The sequence below is a fragment of the Bombina bombina genome, chromosome 12 (genome assembly GCF_027579735.1).
Source record: "Bombina bombina isolate aBomBom1 chromosome 12, aBomBom1.pri, whole genome shotgun sequence".
In the NCBI taxonomy this organism is placed as follows: domain Eukaryota; kingdom Metazoa; phylum Chordata; class Amphibia; order Anura; family Bombinatoridae; genus Bombina; species Bombina bombina.
In genome coordinates this window covers 88252237-88269955 of record NC_069510.1, presented here as the reverse complement: position 1 = coordinate 88269955, position 17719 = coordinate 88252237, and the positions used below count along the sequence as shown (strand labels likewise).

The 17719-nt window shown below is 37.8% G+C and overlaps 1 protein-coding gene across 1 annotated transcript in view; it reads left to right on the top strand.

Annotated features, from left to right (window-relative positions):
* LOC128642761 (5'-nucleotidase domain-containing protein 2) overlaps nucleotides 1-17719 on the top strand; it is a 101543-nt gene that overhangs the window by 10076 nt on the left and 73748 nt on the right. Inside the window, exons 2-5 of the mRNA XM_053695556.1 lie at nucleotides 2873-3057; nucleotides 10346-10420; nucleotides 14523-14578; nucleotides 14951-15044. Of these exons, the coding sequence (XP_053551531.1) occupies nucleotides 2873-3057; nucleotides 10346-10420; nucleotides 14523-14578; nucleotides 14951-15044 (410 nt within the window). The remainder of the gene's footprint in view (nucleotides 1-2872; nucleotides 3058-10345; nucleotides 10421-14522; nucleotides 14579-14950; nucleotides 15045-17719) is intronic.

Below are 17719 nucleotides of genomic sequence, written 5' to 3'. Positions count from 1 at the left end.
GAAGCTTGCTGGGTACTCTATCATATATTTATACAGTGCCCCTAATTTTTTTAGCCCTGTAATTTATATGTATTTATCTCCTTTTATGGGGATTAAATGATTTTTTTTTTTTACATTAAAGGGACATGAAACACAGATTTTTTTTTTTTCTTTTATGATTCAGAGAGACAATACAATGTTAACCAACTCTCCAACGTACTTCTGTTTTCTAACTTGCTTCATACTCTTGGTGTCATTGGTTGAAGAAGCAGCAATTCACTACTGGGAGCTAGCTGAAGGCATTATATGTTGCGCTACCAATCAGCAGATCCTGAGACTACCCATGTATCCTTTTTCAACAAAGGATACCAAGAAAACTAAACAAGTTAGATAATAGAAATAAAATGGAAAGTTGTTTGAAATCGTATGCTCTATCTACATCATGAAACAAGAAAAAATGGGTTTCATGTTCCTTTTAAGTTAATAACATTTTACATTTTGTAACATTATTATTACCCTAAAAACTCTCATTGATTGACAAACTGATATCAAATTTAGGAGCCGAGCAGGTAATTGAGAAGCACATTATACTTTATCTTTAGAGGCTGGCAAATGATTTATATACATGCTACATAGGTGCCAAGCCATCTGCAATTTTGTCTTGTCACAAATAACTATTAAACTGCAGCTATACGAATTGTGTGAAAATAATATAGTTGTTCAGCTTAAAAAGCATGATAATGTTTTCCTGCAGTATCCCCCCCTGCTGGTTTGGGGGGGGTGTTTTTCATAAAGGAATGTCTGAGGACTTCCCTCTTCTACACTTCAAACACATTTAAACCAAGAATGATCTGTGCAGGGGGGGGGGGGGGTGCAGTCTGACTAATCTATGCCATGTGGTAGTGTAAATTAATCCTTTACACTGCAAGAACTGCTGGATAGATAAACTGTTGTATTGTCCCTTTAAGAAGTGCCCATTGATTTATGAACCAGACCTGGTACACTAATGTGGAACAAGCCTCTATGATGTAAAGGGTTACCCAGCATCCCCTTCTGTACACATCTATACAGACTTGTTGTTCATTACAACAAATGTGATTAGACTGACAGTGCCTTGTTTGTTTGTTTTTCATCCTACGTTGCTTGTTTGCACAAATATTTGTTGGTAACTGTGTATAAACCTTGCAGTGATTATTCACACAATAATAAAATTCATGGTAAATGTTGTTGTTTTTAAATAGTGCTCTATATTTTACCCTGAATGTTCCCTACATATTAGGTTTTATTTCAAGATACAATTTGCGCTGTGTGTTTTGAATTCATTGATTCAAAATAAGTATTTGAGCTCCTGTAATTAGAACTGTTATTCAAATGTTTCTTGTGATTACAGGATTTCAGTCTATATTTTCAAACTGTGTGTGTACATTTTATAACAACTGTTAACATAATGTTGACGAAAACCTTATTTATGGTTATGTGTTAATACAATTAGATTATTTATTTTAAATAAAGGAAAATGCTCTAGTTCAATTATAAGCATGCTATGTTTAAAAAAAGTTGTAACACATTGCAGCTGGTGAACTAATTAGAGGTGGCATATGTATGTAGCCACCAATAACCCCCTTTGTTGAAACTCACTTTCAGGATTCAAACAGAGCATAACATTTTAACTAAATTCCCAATTTACTTATGTTATCAAATTTGTCAAATTTATTTTGGTTTTGCTCTTTGTTGAAGAGTAGGGTCAGGATCAGCAATGCACAACAGGGAGGTGGCTTAACACATCTTGTGTGAGCCAATGGCACAAGGCATATATGCATAGCCACCAAACGGCATCTGCTTTAGAGCATTGCAGTGCATTTTAAATATTTATATTGCATGTTAATGCTAATCTGCGAATGGTGATCTTTAGTTTTCATTTTTTTCCCCTTTACAGTGATATTTGAGCGTAAAATAAAATTATTTTGTTAATTTTCTTTTTTTACTATACGTTTCACTCCTGAAAAAGGGGTTGCATACATTAATGTTTTTTGCTCCTATGAGATGAGGATATAGCCAGTGAACCAATCATGTGTAGGCATACATGCGTATACAGTACTCCAATTACAAGCTCTGAACTCATCTTGGGATGTTCCCAGAGTGTTACATTGACTTTTTGTTTAATCCCCTAGAAGGGATTAAATGAACAGGGAACCTCAAAAATGTATTTCATGATTTGGATAGAACATACAATTTTTTTTTTTTAACAACTTTCCAATTTATTTCTATTAAATTTGCTTCATTCTCTTGTTATTCTTTGCTGAAGGAACAGCATTGCAGTACTGGCAGCTAGCTGAACACATCTAGTCAGCCAATCACAAGAGACAAATGTGTGCAGGCAGCAATCGGCAGCTAGCTCCCACTAGTGTAGAATATGTGCATATTTTTTCAACAAGGGATACCAAGGCAACAAAACACATTTGAAAATAGAAGTAAATTTAAGTGTCCTAAAATTACATGCTCTATCAGAATCGTGCACGTTTAAAGGGATAGGAAACTCAATATTAGTATTACCCTACGATGTTCCTTTAAATTTAAATAGACGGGTGTATCATATTACACATTTTAATGTATTACAAAGATTCTGATCAGTGTGGCCAAAATATAGTTTTAAACAAATGTAACTAAACAGAATAAGAGCATAAAAAAAACCATGTATCGTTGTAGCGCAGTGATAATCCTCCAGTTATCAACCCGATGCAGGATCAGATAAAAATCGGCCAGTGCTTCAGCCCGCACAGGGCTTTTAACCCTTATGTTACCTAAATGTTTCATTACATTTCTTTATTTACTAGTATTAATCTGATATACGTATGTATCACTGTACGATAACCAGTGGTCTATCTGATTTCAGATCTGCTTCCTCCTGGCGTGTGCAACCTCTTGAATTCCTCAACGATCTATGCCAATAACGAAGTGGGTTTCGGGGATATAGAGATCTATGGCTTTGACTACGATTACACACTGGCCCTCTACTCCAATGCCCTGCACTCCATGATCTTCAACACTGCCAGGGACTTTCTTGTGGAACAGTACAAGGTGAGCTCAGTCGCTTAAAACAATCCGGTGTTGTTTAAACTCGAGATGGAATGTCAGGTTAGCTGAACAAATTGTATGTGTTTAATAATAGAGCTATAAATAATATACCTGTGTACTTGTGTTTTTTGTTTTGTTTTTTAAAGGGACACATTTTTCTTTCATGATTCAGATAGAACATGCAACTTTCTAATTTACTTCTATTATAACATTTTCTTAGTTCTCTTGTTATCTTTATTTAAAAAAGCAGGAATGTAAGTATAGGAGGCTGTCCAATTTTGGCTCAGAACCTGGGTAGCACCTGCTGATTGCTGGCTAAATGTAGCGACCAATCAGCAAGCGCTACCCAGATTCTGAACCAAAAATGGGCTGGTTCCTATGCTTACATTCCTGCTTTTTCAAATAAAGATACATAGAGAACAAAGAAAAATTGATGATAGGGGTAAATTAGAAAGTTGCTTAAAATTGCTGCTCTATCTGAATCATGAAAGAGAAAACATTTGGGTTTTGTGTCCCTTTAAGGGTTTGTCAAAATCTAAATGATCTTTCTCCAACATTGGTGTGTCCGGTCCACGGCGTCATCCATAACTTGTGGGAATATTCTCTTCCCCAACAGGAAATGGCAAAGAGCACAGCAAAAGCTGTCCATATAGTCCCTCCTAGGCTCCGCCCACCCCAGTCATTCTCTTTGCCGTTGCACAGGCAGCATCTCCACGGAGATGGTGAAGAGTATGTGGTCTTTAGAAATGAAGATTTTCCTGACAGATGTCAGAAAGTCAAAACTTCTGTTCCACGTCCTTCCATAGCTCAGTGCATGGAAGTAGTAGGGTTGATGGTTGCAGCAATGGACATAGTTCCTTTTGCGCGAATTCATCTAAGACCATTACAACTGTGCATGCTGAAACAGTGGAATGGGGACTATACAGACTTGTCTCCAGTGATTCAAGTAGATCAGAAGACCAGAGACTCACTCCGTTGGTGGCTAACCCAGGATCACCTGTCCCAGGGAATGAGCTTCCGCAGACTAGAGTGGGTCATCGTCACAACCGACGCCAGTCTAGTGGGCTGGGGCGCGGTCTGGGACTCCCTGAAAGCTCAGGGGCTATGGTCTCGGGAAGAGTCTCTTCTCCCGATAAACATTCTGGAACTGAGAGCGATATTCAATGCTCTCAGGGCTTGGCCTCAACTAGCAAAGGCCAGATTCATAAGATTCCAATCGGACAACATGACGACTGTTGCTTACATCAATCATCAGGGGGGAACAAGGAGTTCCCTGGTGATGAGAGAAGTGACCGAAATCATAAAATGGGCGGAGGATCACTCCTGCCACCTATCTGCGATCCACATCCCAGGAGTGGAAAACTGGGAGGCGGATTATCTGAGTCGTCAGACATTCCATCCGGGGGAGTGGGAACTCCACCCGGAGATTTTTGCCCAGTTGACTCAATTATGGGGCATTCCAGACATGGATCTGATGGCGTCTCGTCAGAACTTCAAGGTTCCTTGCTACGGGTCCAGATCCAGGGATCCCAAGGCGACTCTAGTTGTCAGGATTCCCTTTAGCGATCACTTGCTTACCAGTTCATTGAGCTGCTGTCCCTTTAATTTCAGACCTACCCACTTCCTGTTTCCTATAAAGGTCTATCAGTCTCTTAGCAAATTGCTTGGTATTGAAGTACACCTAATTCCACGCTCCTCAAATTACCTATACTTATCACCTATGTGAGTTACAGCTCAAACCAACCTGACCTTTTAATTCTCTAAAGCCGCTTAGCCGCAACTCGGCAATTCCAGCACCTACGATATCAACTCCAACTCCGGCCGGATCTACTAGATCAATCCGCGGTGACGTCACACGCCAACGAAACGGACAATCCAGGCTATTGCCATTCTGCTCATCGTTACCGGACCCCGTAACTGGGTATTAGGAGTTATACCTAAATCTGAAACCTAACCATCTGGCTTACTTTGAAGGTAACCTACTTTAAGTCTACGAACTATACGTATTATCTGCAACTATCCATACTTAAGTATTACACTCAGTACCACTGCTTAATTGTTTGTAAAGCACTATCGTGTATTTTCTTCTCAGCTTATCTGAAAAGGGATACTATGTTTATTTTCAGTTTCACAAGTGATTCTCAGTTGATATTTAGTAATTGTACCTCAGCTTAATTAACATTCTCCTTAACTTCTGTCATTTTACCACGCTGGTTTCAGTACAGTAGCTTAGCTGTATTTCTGTGAACTCTCTCAGGTGACAGTTATAAGCATTTTACCTTTTCATTCCTGAAACTTATAACAACTGCTTAGGAATATAATTGGGACCCACTTTGCCTATTAGGTAAATTATGTGCTTCCCACATGTTCCTAAGCCACATACAAATATAAAATTACATCTCAGCAGCTGTGGTCTAATTTGAAGTTTTTCTTATTCTCTAGAACAATTTGATTTTTCTATAAGGTCGTGACACTAGTGGATGCATTAGTAGCGCCTTGGACCTTCAACCTAGCTTATGTGTTTCCACCGTTTCCTCTCATTCCCAGGCTGGTAGCCAGGATCAAGCAGGAGAGGGCCTCGGTGATCTTGATAGCTCCTGCGTGGCCACGCAGGACTTGGTATGCAGACCTGGTGAATATGTCATCGGCTCCACCATGGAAGCTACCTTTGAGACAGGATCTTCTAGTACAAGGTCCATTCGAACATCCAAATCTAGTTTCCCTTCAGCTAACGGCTTGGAAATTGAACGCTTGATTTTATCTAAGCGTGGGTTTTCGGATTCTGTAATAGATACTCTGATACAAGCCAGAAAACCTGTTACTAGGAAGATTTACCATAAAATATGGAAAAGATATATCTGTTTTTGTGAATCCAAGGGAATCCATAGAGTAAGATCAAAATTCCTAGGATCCTTTCCTTTCTCCAAGAAGGTTTGGATAAGGGATTATCAGCGAGTTCTCTAAAGGGACAGATTTCTGCTTTATCTGTCTTATTACACAAACGACTGGCAGCCGTGCCTGATGTCCAAGCTTTTGTTCAGGCTTTGGTCAGGATCAAGCCTGTTTACAGACCTTTGACTCCTCCCTGGAGTCTGAATTTAGTTCTTTCAGTTCTTCAAGGGGTTCCGTTTGAACCTCTACATTCCATAGATATTAAAATGTTATCTTGGAAAGTTCTGTTTTTGGTTGCTATTTCTTCTGCTAGAAGAGTTTCTGAGTTATCTGCTTTGCAGTGTAATCCGCCCTATCTGGTGTTCCATTCAGATAAGGTTGTTTTGCGTACTAAACCTGGTTTCCTTCCAAAGGTTGTTTCCAACAAGAATATTAACCAGGAAATAGTTGTGCCTTCTTTGTGTCCGAATCCAGTTTCAAAGAAGGAACGTTTGTTACACAATTTAGATGTAGTTTGTGCTTTAAAGTTCTATTTAGAAGCAACAAAGGATTTCAGACAAACGTCTTCTCTGTTTGTCGTTTATTCTGGCAAGAGGAGAGGTCAAAAAGCTACTGCTACCTCTCTTTCCTTTTGGCTGAAAAGCATCATCCGATTGGCTTACGAGACTGCCGGACGGCAGCCTCCTGAATGCATCACAGCTCACTCTACTAGGGCTGTGGCTTCCACATGGGCCTTCAAGAACGAGGCTTCTGTTGATCAGATATGTAAGGCAGCGACTTGGTCTTCACTGCACACTTTTGCCAAATTCTACAAATTTGATACTTTTGCTTCTTCAGAGGCTATTTTTGGGAGAAAGGTTTTGCAAGCCGTGGTGCCTTCCGTTTAGGCAACCTGATTGGCTCCCTCCCTTCATCCGTGTCCTAAAGCTTTGGTATTGGTTCCCACAAGTTATGGATGACGCCGTGGACCGGACACACCAATGTTGGAGAAAACAGAATTTATGCTTGCCTGATAAATTACTTTCTCCAACGGTGTGTCCGGTCCACGGCCCGCCCTGGTTTTTTAATCAGGTTTGATGAATTTCTTTCTTTAACTACAGTCACCACGGCACCCTATAGTTTCTCCTGTTTTTTTCTCCTGTCCGTCGGTCGAATGACTGGGGTGGGCGGAGCCTAGGAGGGACTATATGGACAGCTTTTGCTGTGCTCTTTGCCATTTCCTGTTGGGGAAGAGAATATTCCCACAAGTTATGGATGACGCCGTGGACCGGACACACCGTTGGAGAAAGTAATTTATCAGGTAAGCATAAATTCTGTTTTTTTGTATACTTTAAAGGGATAGTGAAGACTAGATATTTTTTTTTTTATATATATAAAATGTTTAGTTGTGTGAAATGAAACAACTTTCATCATTTATGCCCCCCTTCATGTAGTTAAGCTCTGAAAATGGGACGATTTCTAATTCTCAGAACTTGAAATGCACCTGCTGACTCAAGGCTAACTGCTACATATCTGTCCCTTATTGGCTGCAAAACAATTCACTTTATACTAACTTTATGATAGGGACTGGCCTTGTTGTCTGCAGACTAAAGCCCTGATTGGCTGCTATTATGTTCTATAGCAGTGTTTCCCAAACCCAATCCTCAGGACCCTTACTGTCCATTAGTTAAACCTCCACTTTTTTTTTTAAATTCGTATAGATAATTTTTTATCACCAATTTGCTGCTGTGATCGAGTCTAGCTCCTCCCAGCCGCTACTTCCTACTTTTCCTCCCTGTGACGTATAGAGCAGTCCCACCTGCTCTATACGTATTGTCAAAGCGCGCTCCCGTCTACTCCTGCAACAGCGCATGCGTGACAAGGCGATTTCGTAGACTAGACTACATTCATTGAATACTATTGGGGCATCGCGTGCAGCTGCATATCTCGGACCTACTTACGTTATGACTTGCGAAATCACTGTGTAAGTATTTTTCTAACATCGAAAAAAAAAACATATTGGGCATGTGTGACGCGTGACCGTGCGTCTAAGCTGAGTATAGGAATTGTGGTGTTACGCAGACGCATAAAGAACAATTGACGTGTTTAAAAAGGGGTTGGTCCCCCCCGGGGGGATCAATGATTGGTAGACTCTATTTACCCTAATCTGTCACTCAAACAGTAAAGATAGCGGGCGGAGGAATAATTAAAACAAAGCGATATTACGGTAAAAAACTAATGATATAAACGATTGCTGAGAAAATGATGAATTAAAGTTCAGCTTTTTTTCAATAAGGATTAATATGGCGTTCCAGGGTGAGAGTGACTTTACATTCACTTTAAGTATAATAAAGTTATTTTACATGTATAGTTGAGCGCTTTGTATCACAATCTCAAAGTGTTAACAGTTTAAACGGCACAATTAAGGGAAAAATGTACCAAGGCTGCAGGTTGACAAGTTCTCTAGAAGAGCATCAATCTGCCTGCAATCGTCACTTGTGGTGAAATCTACCAATCGCTCGATAGCAGTGCCTGTCAATCACCCTAAACTTTCTTGTTCGGGGGAGGGATGATTTATCTCCTCCACCTCTGAGGGGTGGAGATGATAAGCAGATTTATCAGTTTACGTTTAATAATCGTAAAAAAACTTTCAATTTTATTGCAAAGTTCACTCGTCAGTTCTTATGCGCCATACGAAAGTTATACATTATTCATAGATCATTTTCTTATCGTACCTCCATCCGCCCCTCACTCAAGTGCTTTTTTTCCCCCTGTGCGGCATCCAATCACATTGTGTAAAAAAATGAATAATGGCCCGTAGCAGAGCGGCTCATGTGTTCTGAGTCCTCACTCGCTGACCACAGAAAATGTGCTAAACGGAGGAAGTATGGATTCAAATCATAATTTATTAGAAAAAATAAATACCATAGCGGTTTAAAGTATTTCGCTGACAGATTTAAAGGGATACTGAACTCAATTTGTTTTCTTTAATGATTCAGATAGAGCAGTAACTATCTAATTTACTTCTATTATCATTTTTTTTTCTTCGTTCTCTTGGTATCTTCATTTGAAAAAGCAGGAATGTAAGTTTGCGAACTGGCCCATCTTTGGTTCAGCACCTGGGTAGCGCTTGCTGATTGGTGCTCATCACTTTAATGCTAAAGATTATTGGCTGATATAGACAACTCCTACAACTCTGTTGGTGGAAAGAGACATCTAGAAGCATGACAAGAAAATGTTGGTTTAGTAACAGAAGCTATTTTATCAAAAAGTAGAATTTCAAAACCTGACAAAGGCAAAAATGAACAATAAAATCCAACTATTAAAAAAACGACTGACTTCTCAACGAATTCGATTTCAGTTCACTATTACTTTTGGATTCTGTGATCAGTTTGGATAAAGATACAGATGAGGAAAAAAAAAAAATCCCAAAACTGAAATTGGCTGAGACAATATATTTTTCATCTTTTTGCTGTTTGTTTTAGTTCAGATTCAACTTTGGCCAACCCAGAGTGAAGGGAGAGAATACTGACTCGTAGGGATGTTTAATTTTCATAGTACAAAAAAGCAGCAGGGATTAAATTAATTGTGTTTGTGTTTAATGCTAAAATATTATTAATTTGATCAAATTGTTCTTAAATTGATAAGGATTTTAAAGAGATATTTTGAACATACAGTTGTTGCTAATCTCCCATGTTGTTCTGTTTAAATGCACCAAAGTGATTCTTCCACTGTCTAAATGTGCACTTTTTGGGAATTTAAAGGGACTCTGTATGTAAAGTTGGTTTTGCCTTAATCTGGTTAGAATGCCTTGTAATACCTTCTGCAGAGAATAAAATGTATGGGATGTTGCTTCTTTAAGTTTATTTTTGTAAGTAAAATATCTGTTATTACTCACCAAAACTATAACCCATTCAAATGTGCTGAGCTTGCAGGGTGTCAGTCATCGTTATTTTATCTCTTTATACAGAAAGGCCTTATCTTATTTTTGTCAGTTTACCCGAAGGTCAATATCTAGACTAGAAAGTACAATTGAGAACAATCATTGTGGTACTTTTTATCTCCCACCCATAAATTTTCTGTAGCCAATACTGCAGTAATCACATTTTAAGTATAGGTGGCTTTTTTTGTTAACGGGCAAAAACAGCTATTTTAAATGACAAAAATAGAGGTAAAGGAACAATTTGTAAACTATTTAATACACTTCAGCAGGTAAAATGGATAATATAGGAACATAACTTTTTACATTACACTGTCCCGTTTAATTTCAAATCAAATTTGTGTTTATAGCAGGTGTATATGTTGGACTATTTTAAGGTTTGTAAAATGTCACTGTCCTAGTCCTGACCTTAGTTTCTAAGACAAATTTCCAGTATACTATCTATCTAAATAAAACTATTTTTTACCCCTTTAAATCTAGTATCCTGCTGGGATCCGCAAGTACGAATACATGCCTAATTTCGCTGTGCGGGGTCTGCACTATGACATTAACAAGGTAAAATATGAGTTATTGGGTTTTGTGTGCGACTGTATATGTGTCGGTGTTAGCAGAGTAAAGCTGCATGCTTGTTTGTTTCCAGAAGGGTAAATGTACCATTTCAAGTTGTGAACCTGTCTGCCTGTAATCTCCAATTGCAGTGTTTCATTGCACGGCAAAACTTAAAGGGCCACTAAACCCAAAATCTTTCTTTCATGATTCTGATAGAGAATAGAAATTTAAACAACATTACAATTTACTTCCATTATTTATTTTGCTTCATTTTTTAAATATCCTTAATTGAAGAAAAAGCAATGCACATGGTGAGCATATCTAGATATGCTTTTCAGCAAAGAATATCAAGAGAATAAAACAAATTAGATAATAGAAGTAAATTAGAAAGATGTTTAAAATTGCATTCTCTTTCTAAATCATAAAAGAAAAAATGTGGGTGGCATGTCCCTTTTAAGGACCAGTCAACACAGTAGATTTGCATAATAAACAAATGCAAGATAACAAGACAATGCAATAGCACTTAGTCTGAACTTCAAATGAGTAGTAGATTTTTTTTTTCTGACAATTTTAAAAGTTATGTCTTTTTCCACTCCCCATATACCATGTGACAGCCATCAGCCAATCACAAATGCATACACGTACCATGTGACAGCCATCAGCCATTCACAAATGCATTAACACTTATTCTTGCACATGCTCAGTAGGAGCTGGTGACTCAAAAAGTTTAAATAGAAAAAGACTGTGCACATTTAGTTAATGGAAGTAAATTAGAAAGTTGTTTAAAATTGCATGCTCTATCTGAGCGGGGGGGGGGGGGGGGCCGAGAGAAAAAAATAAGCAGTTTTTGCTTCTTAAAGGGAAAGTCTACACCAGACTTTTTTTATTGTTTAAATATATAAATAATCCCTTTTATTACCCATTGCCCAGTTTTGCATAACCAACACAGTTATATTAATACACTTTCCCTCTAATTACCTTGAATCTAAGCTTTTGCAGACTGCCCCTTTATTTCAGTTCTTTTGGCAGACTTGTATTTTAGCCAATCAGTGCTGACTGCTATGTAACTCCACGGGCCTGAGCACAATGTTATCTATATGGCACACGTGAACTAACACCCTCTAGTTGTGAAAAAATGTCAAAATGCATTCAGATAAGAGGTGTCCTTCAAGGACTAAAAAATTAGCATATATGATCCTATCTAGGTTTAGCTTTCAACGAAGAATACCAAGAGAACAAGGCAAAATTGATTATAAAAGTAAATTGGAAAGTTGTTTAAAATTGCATGCCCTATCTGAATCATGCACGTTTATTTTTGATTAGACTATCCCGGAATATGTGGCAGCAGGTTTGCTTATTTTCTTTCATTGTATTTATTGGTGACGTTGGTCTCTTCTGTTTATAAGAAAATACTTTTGCTTTTTGTCCCACTTTAGTTAAAATTTGGATCTAGTAAAAAAATGTGTTGGCAGAATATGATGTATCCTTGGCACCAAAGGTACAGTCAAATGTTCCTGTTTCAAATAATCTTATCTGTCGTTAGTCTGGTGTGTCATGTAAAACTATTTTTAACCCCTTCATGCCCGGGGTGCAAGTGCTTAGGTTGGAACGAAATTTTCGATGTAAACACTTGGTGAAAAATTGAAATTGCGTGATCCGTCAGTATGTTCACCTGATTTCAAAGCCGGGACCAGTGGATAATTAGTAAAAACAAATCAATACTAGGTCTTATATATTGATTTAAACTAGAGTCATTGTGTAATATTGTGTGATCTAATGTCTTGCACAAGACACACAATGTTTTTAAAGAAGCGTTTCCTTCCTCTCCCAAAATGTAACTTTAGAAATAATGCAAACTTGCTCAAACTGCCCTCTACCAAGCGGATCTTCCTGCTCACGTTGAGTAACATTGGACAGTGTGTTTTTATACACTTAAAGGGACAGTAAACACCAGAATTGTTGTTGTTTAAAAAGGTAGATAATCCCTTTATTACCTATTCCCCAATTTTGCATAACCAACACTGTTATATTAATATACTTTTTACCTCTGTGATTACCTTGTATGTAAGCTTTTGCAAACTGCCTCCTTATTTCAGTTCTTTTGACAGACTTACATTTTTAGCCAATCAGTGCTTGCTCTTAGGAGCTTCACGTGCCGGAGCTCAATGTTATCTATATGAAACACGTGAACTAACGCCCTCTAGTGGTGAAAAACTGTCAAAATGCTTTCCGATTAGAGGCAGTCTTCAAGGTCTAAGAAATTAGCATATGAACCTCCTAGATTTAGCTTTCAACTAAGAATACCAAGAGAACAAAGCAAAATTGGTAATAAAAGTAAATTGGAAAGTTGTTTAAAATTACATGCCCTATTTAAATCATGAACGTTTTTTTGTGACTTTACTGTCCCTTTAAATGTGGTGGTGTGTGTGGCTTTTTTGTATTTTAGGTGATCGTTCAAATATATATCATACAGATATTCTAATATTACATTAGTTTATATTATAGCCTAGATCATTAAAGGGACATTACAGACAAACTTGGAATTGGCATGGATGCATCTCTGTTTTGAATAGAAGCATTTTCAGACAGGGCATGTAATTTTAAACAACTTTCCAATTTACTTTTATCATCAAGTTTGCTTTGTCTCTTGGTATTAATAGTTGAAAGCTAAACCTAGGCAGGCTCATGCTAATCTCTTAGACCTTGAAGGCCACCTATTATCTGAATGCATTTTGATTTTTTTTCACAACTAGATGGAGATAGTTCATGTGTGCCATATAGATAACATTGTGCTCACGCCCGTGGAGTTACCTAGGAGTTGGCACTGATAATGCAAGTCTGTCAAAAGAACCAAAATAAGGGGGCAGTCTGCAGAGGCTTAGATACAATTTTATTGCAGAGGTTAAAAGTGTAATAATATAACTGTGTTGGTTATACAAAACTGGGGAATGGGTAATTAAAGGGATTATCTATCTTTTTAAACAATAAAAATTCTGGTGTAGACTGTCCCTTTAATTGCTGACATGATACAAACCCTACTGGTGCTCGGAGCAGCTGCATTATTTAAAATGCTGGTGCACTGAGAATATTTAGCTATGCTTCACGTGCAGAGAAAAATATTAACACTAAAACGGTAATAACTTTTACTCTAAACATTTTTGCCAATACATCTCTATTGTCTATTCAAAGATGTAATTCATTTTTTACATTTTGACTGGATTGTCCCTTTAAAAAGACATGAAACCATTTTTCTTTTTTTTTTTCTTTCAGTTTTTAAACAACTTTTCAATTTACTTCTTTTTATCTTATTTGCTTAATTCTATTGGTATCCTTTGTTGAAGGAACCGCATTGCACATGGGTGAGCCAATAACATAAGGCATATATTCAGCCACCAATAAGCAGCTCCTGGACCTACCTAGATATGCTTTTCAATGAAGGATACCAAGTGAACAAAAGTTGTTTAAAATGGTGTGCTCTATCTGAATCACGAAATAGAAAAATTGTGTTTCATGTCCCTTTTAATATTACAAAAATGGAGGAAACAAAAAAAATGATAGGTTGATTTCTAAGACTCTGCAGTCCACCTCCACAGTCTGGCTGTGCATAGCTAATAACGTACTGTTTGTTCATGTGTGCCATATATTTTATAATTTAATTAAAGGCACATCTATTCTATGACCTGCAGTGTTTTGTTACCCTAGTGAAACAATTTGAGTTCTATAACATTTAGTACATGAACTATTTACTATGGCAGTCGACAGAGTTGAGATTTGACATGAAACCCACATTTTTTTCTTTCATGATTTAGAAAGCGCATGTAATTTTAAGCAACTTTCTAATTTGCTTTATTCTCTTAATATCCTTTGCTGAAAAGCATATCTAGATAGGCTCAGTGGCTGCACATAGATACCTTGTGTGATTGGCTCACCCATGTGTTTTGCTATTTCTTTAAGAAAGGATATCTAAAGAATGAAGCAAATTAGAAAGTTGTTTAAAATTGTTTTCTCTATCTGAATCATGAAAGAAAAATCTTGGGTTTCATTTCCATAAAAATTTTATTTATTTTAATTTATATATATATTTTTTTTTTTTCTTCGACTTGGACAGGGTCTGCTGATGAAGATTGATGCTTACCATTACATTGAGCTGGGCACCGTGTACAGGTGAGTATTGCTTCTCCCATAAGGACCAAGTCATTTGCCATCATATATTCTTTCTTTACGTTGTCTATAGTATAGATGGGTAAATAGTAGTTATATTTAACTCATCCCCTTTTACAGTTACAATTTTAGAAATAAAATAAATAAATAAATCTTGGATTATATTGTTAGTAGTATTCTACTTTGGTCTCACATACCATACCCACCCCCCCCCCCCCCAAAAAAAGAAAGAAAATTCTTGCCTGTACCTGATTTTGTGATTTTAACTTTATCCGCTTAGGATCATTATTGGCCATTTTGTAATTCTTTTGTGGTGTGTTCACCTAACCTTAAAAATTAATATGTATGTGATCTGCCTCCCTCCACATGCGCTAGGGGCCTGAAGCCGGTCCCAGATGAGGAGGTGAAGAACTTGTACCAGGGAACACACCACATCCCGCTCCATCAAGTCAGTGGGTTCTACGGCAAGGTAAGGCCCCACTGGGCTGTGTGATTTTTCTGAGGCATATCCGCTCAGCATGGTTACTTAACAATGGCATATTACTCCATTGGCAGACCCTGCAAATGGCTACTAACAGACGGATTTAAACAGTGCGCTGAGAGAGTATCCTATAAATCCTGGGTGGCTGGTGGGGGGGCACTTGGTGGGCATTTCTTTGGGCATGTAGGAAGCCCCTTGGACGGCACAAAAATCTGATCCATGCTGTATATTCAAGTCCCCAACAGTAATTTCCATTTGCCACAAATGTGAGATCACAACCATACCAGGAGTTACACATCACAGTTTATTCCTTTGATTTTACATTGCTGTAAAAATAAATTAAAAATAAGTAAGAAACCCGGGTAATCCTAGGATTACCTGGATTTCTTACTTATTTTTTATTTATTTTTTAAAAAGGACATTACCCAAGCGGCTGTTGGTAAAATCTGATGTCCTGTAATTCCCCCTTCTACACTATTTATTTATTTTGCTTCCACCTGGGGGTTGAAGGGGGGCCCCTGCCGATCCTCTGGCATTCACCACAAGTGAACCTTGGGGAATGAGGTTTACAAGGGGGCTTGGCGGTGGCAAAAAAGATAGTGAAGATGGGGGATTTACAGTGCATGCTATGTATGTTTGATGCAGTGACTCCGCACTCAGAGGGTATTTATGAACATACATCAGGCTTTACCCACAGCCAATTGGGTAATGTCCGTTTTTATCCGGGTAATTTAAGATTACCCAAAAATATATATATATATATATATATATATATATATATATATATATATATATATATATATATATATATATAAAACATAATTTATGTAAGAACTTACCTGATAAATTCATTTCTTTCATATTAGCAAGAGTCCATGAGCTAGTGACGTATGGGATATACATTCCTACCAGGAGGGGCAAAGTTTCCCAAACCTTAAAATGCCTATAAATACACCCCTCACCACACCCACAATTCAGTTTAACGAATAGCCAAGAAGTGGGGTGATAAGAAAAAAGTGCGAAAGCATATAAAATAAGGAATTGGAATAATTGTGCTTTATACAAAAAAATCATAACCACCACAAAAAAGGGCGGGCCTCATGGACTCTTGCTAATATGAAAGAAATGAATTTATCAGGTAAGTTCTTACATAAATTATGTTTTCTTTCATGTAATTAGCAAGAGTCCATGAGCTAGTGACGAATGGGATAATGACTACCCAAGATGTGGATCTTTCCACACAAGAGTCACTAGAGAGGGAGGGATAAAATAAAGACAGCCAATTCCTGCTGAAAATAATCCACACCCAAAATAAAGTTTAATGAAAAACATAAGCAGAAGATTCAAACTGAAACCGCTGCCTGAAGTACCTTTCTACCAAAAACTGCTTCAGAAGAAGAAAATACATCAAAATGGTAGAATTTGGTAAAAGTATGCAAAGAGGACCAAGTTGCCGCTTTGCAAATCTGAACAACCGAAGCTTCATTCCTAAACGCCCAGGAAGTAGAAACTGACCTAGTAGAATGAGCTGTAATCCTCTGAGGCGGATTCTTACCCGACATAGGCAAGATGAATTAAAGATTTCAACCAAGATGCCAAAGAAATGGCAGAAGTTTTCTGGCCTTTCTAGAACCGGAAAAGATAACAAATAAACTAGAAGTCTTTCGGAAAGACTTAGTAGCTTCAACATAATATTTCAAAGCTCTAACAACATCCAAAGAATGCAACGATTTCTCCTTAGAATTCTTAGGATTAGGACATAATGAAGGAACCACAATGTCTCTACTAATGTTGTTGGAATTCACAACTTAGGTAAAAATTCAAAAGAAGTTCGCAACACCGCCTTATCCTGATGAAAAATCAGAAAAGGAGACTCACAAGAAAGAGCAGATAATTCAGAAACTCTTCTGGCAGAAGAGATGGCCAAAAGGAACAAAACTTTCCAAGAAAGTAATTTAATGTCCAATGAATGCATAGGTTCAAATGGAGGAGCTTGAAGAGCCCCCAGAACCAAATTCAAACTCCAAGGAGGAGAAATTGACTTAATGACAGGCTTTATACGAACCAAAGCTTGTACAAAACAATGAATATCAGGAAGAATAGCAATCTTTCTGTGAAAAAGAACAGAAAGAGCAGAGATTTGTCCTTTCAAGGAACTTGCGGACAAACCCTTATCTAAACCATCCTGAAGAAACTGTAATATTCTCGGTATTCTAAAAGAATGCCAAGAAAAATGATGAGAAAGACACCAAGAAATATAAGTCTTCCAGACTCTATAATATATCTCTCTGGATACAGATTTACGAGCCTGTAACATAGTATTAATCACAGAGTCAGAGAGACCTCTTTGACCAAGAATCAAGCGTTCAATCTCCATACCTTTAAATTTAAGGATTTCAGATCCTGATGGAAAAAAGGACCTTGAGACAGAAGGTCTGGTCTTAACGGAAGAGTCCACGGTTGGCAAGAGGCCATCCGGACAAGATCCGCATACCAAAACCTGTGAGGCCATGCCGGAGCTACCAGCAGAACAAACGAGCATTCCTTCAGAATCTTGGAGATTACTCTTGGAAGAAGAACTAGAGGCGGAAAGATATAGGCAGGATGATACTTCCAAGGAAGTGATAATGCATCCACTGCCTCCGCCTGAGGATCCCGGGATC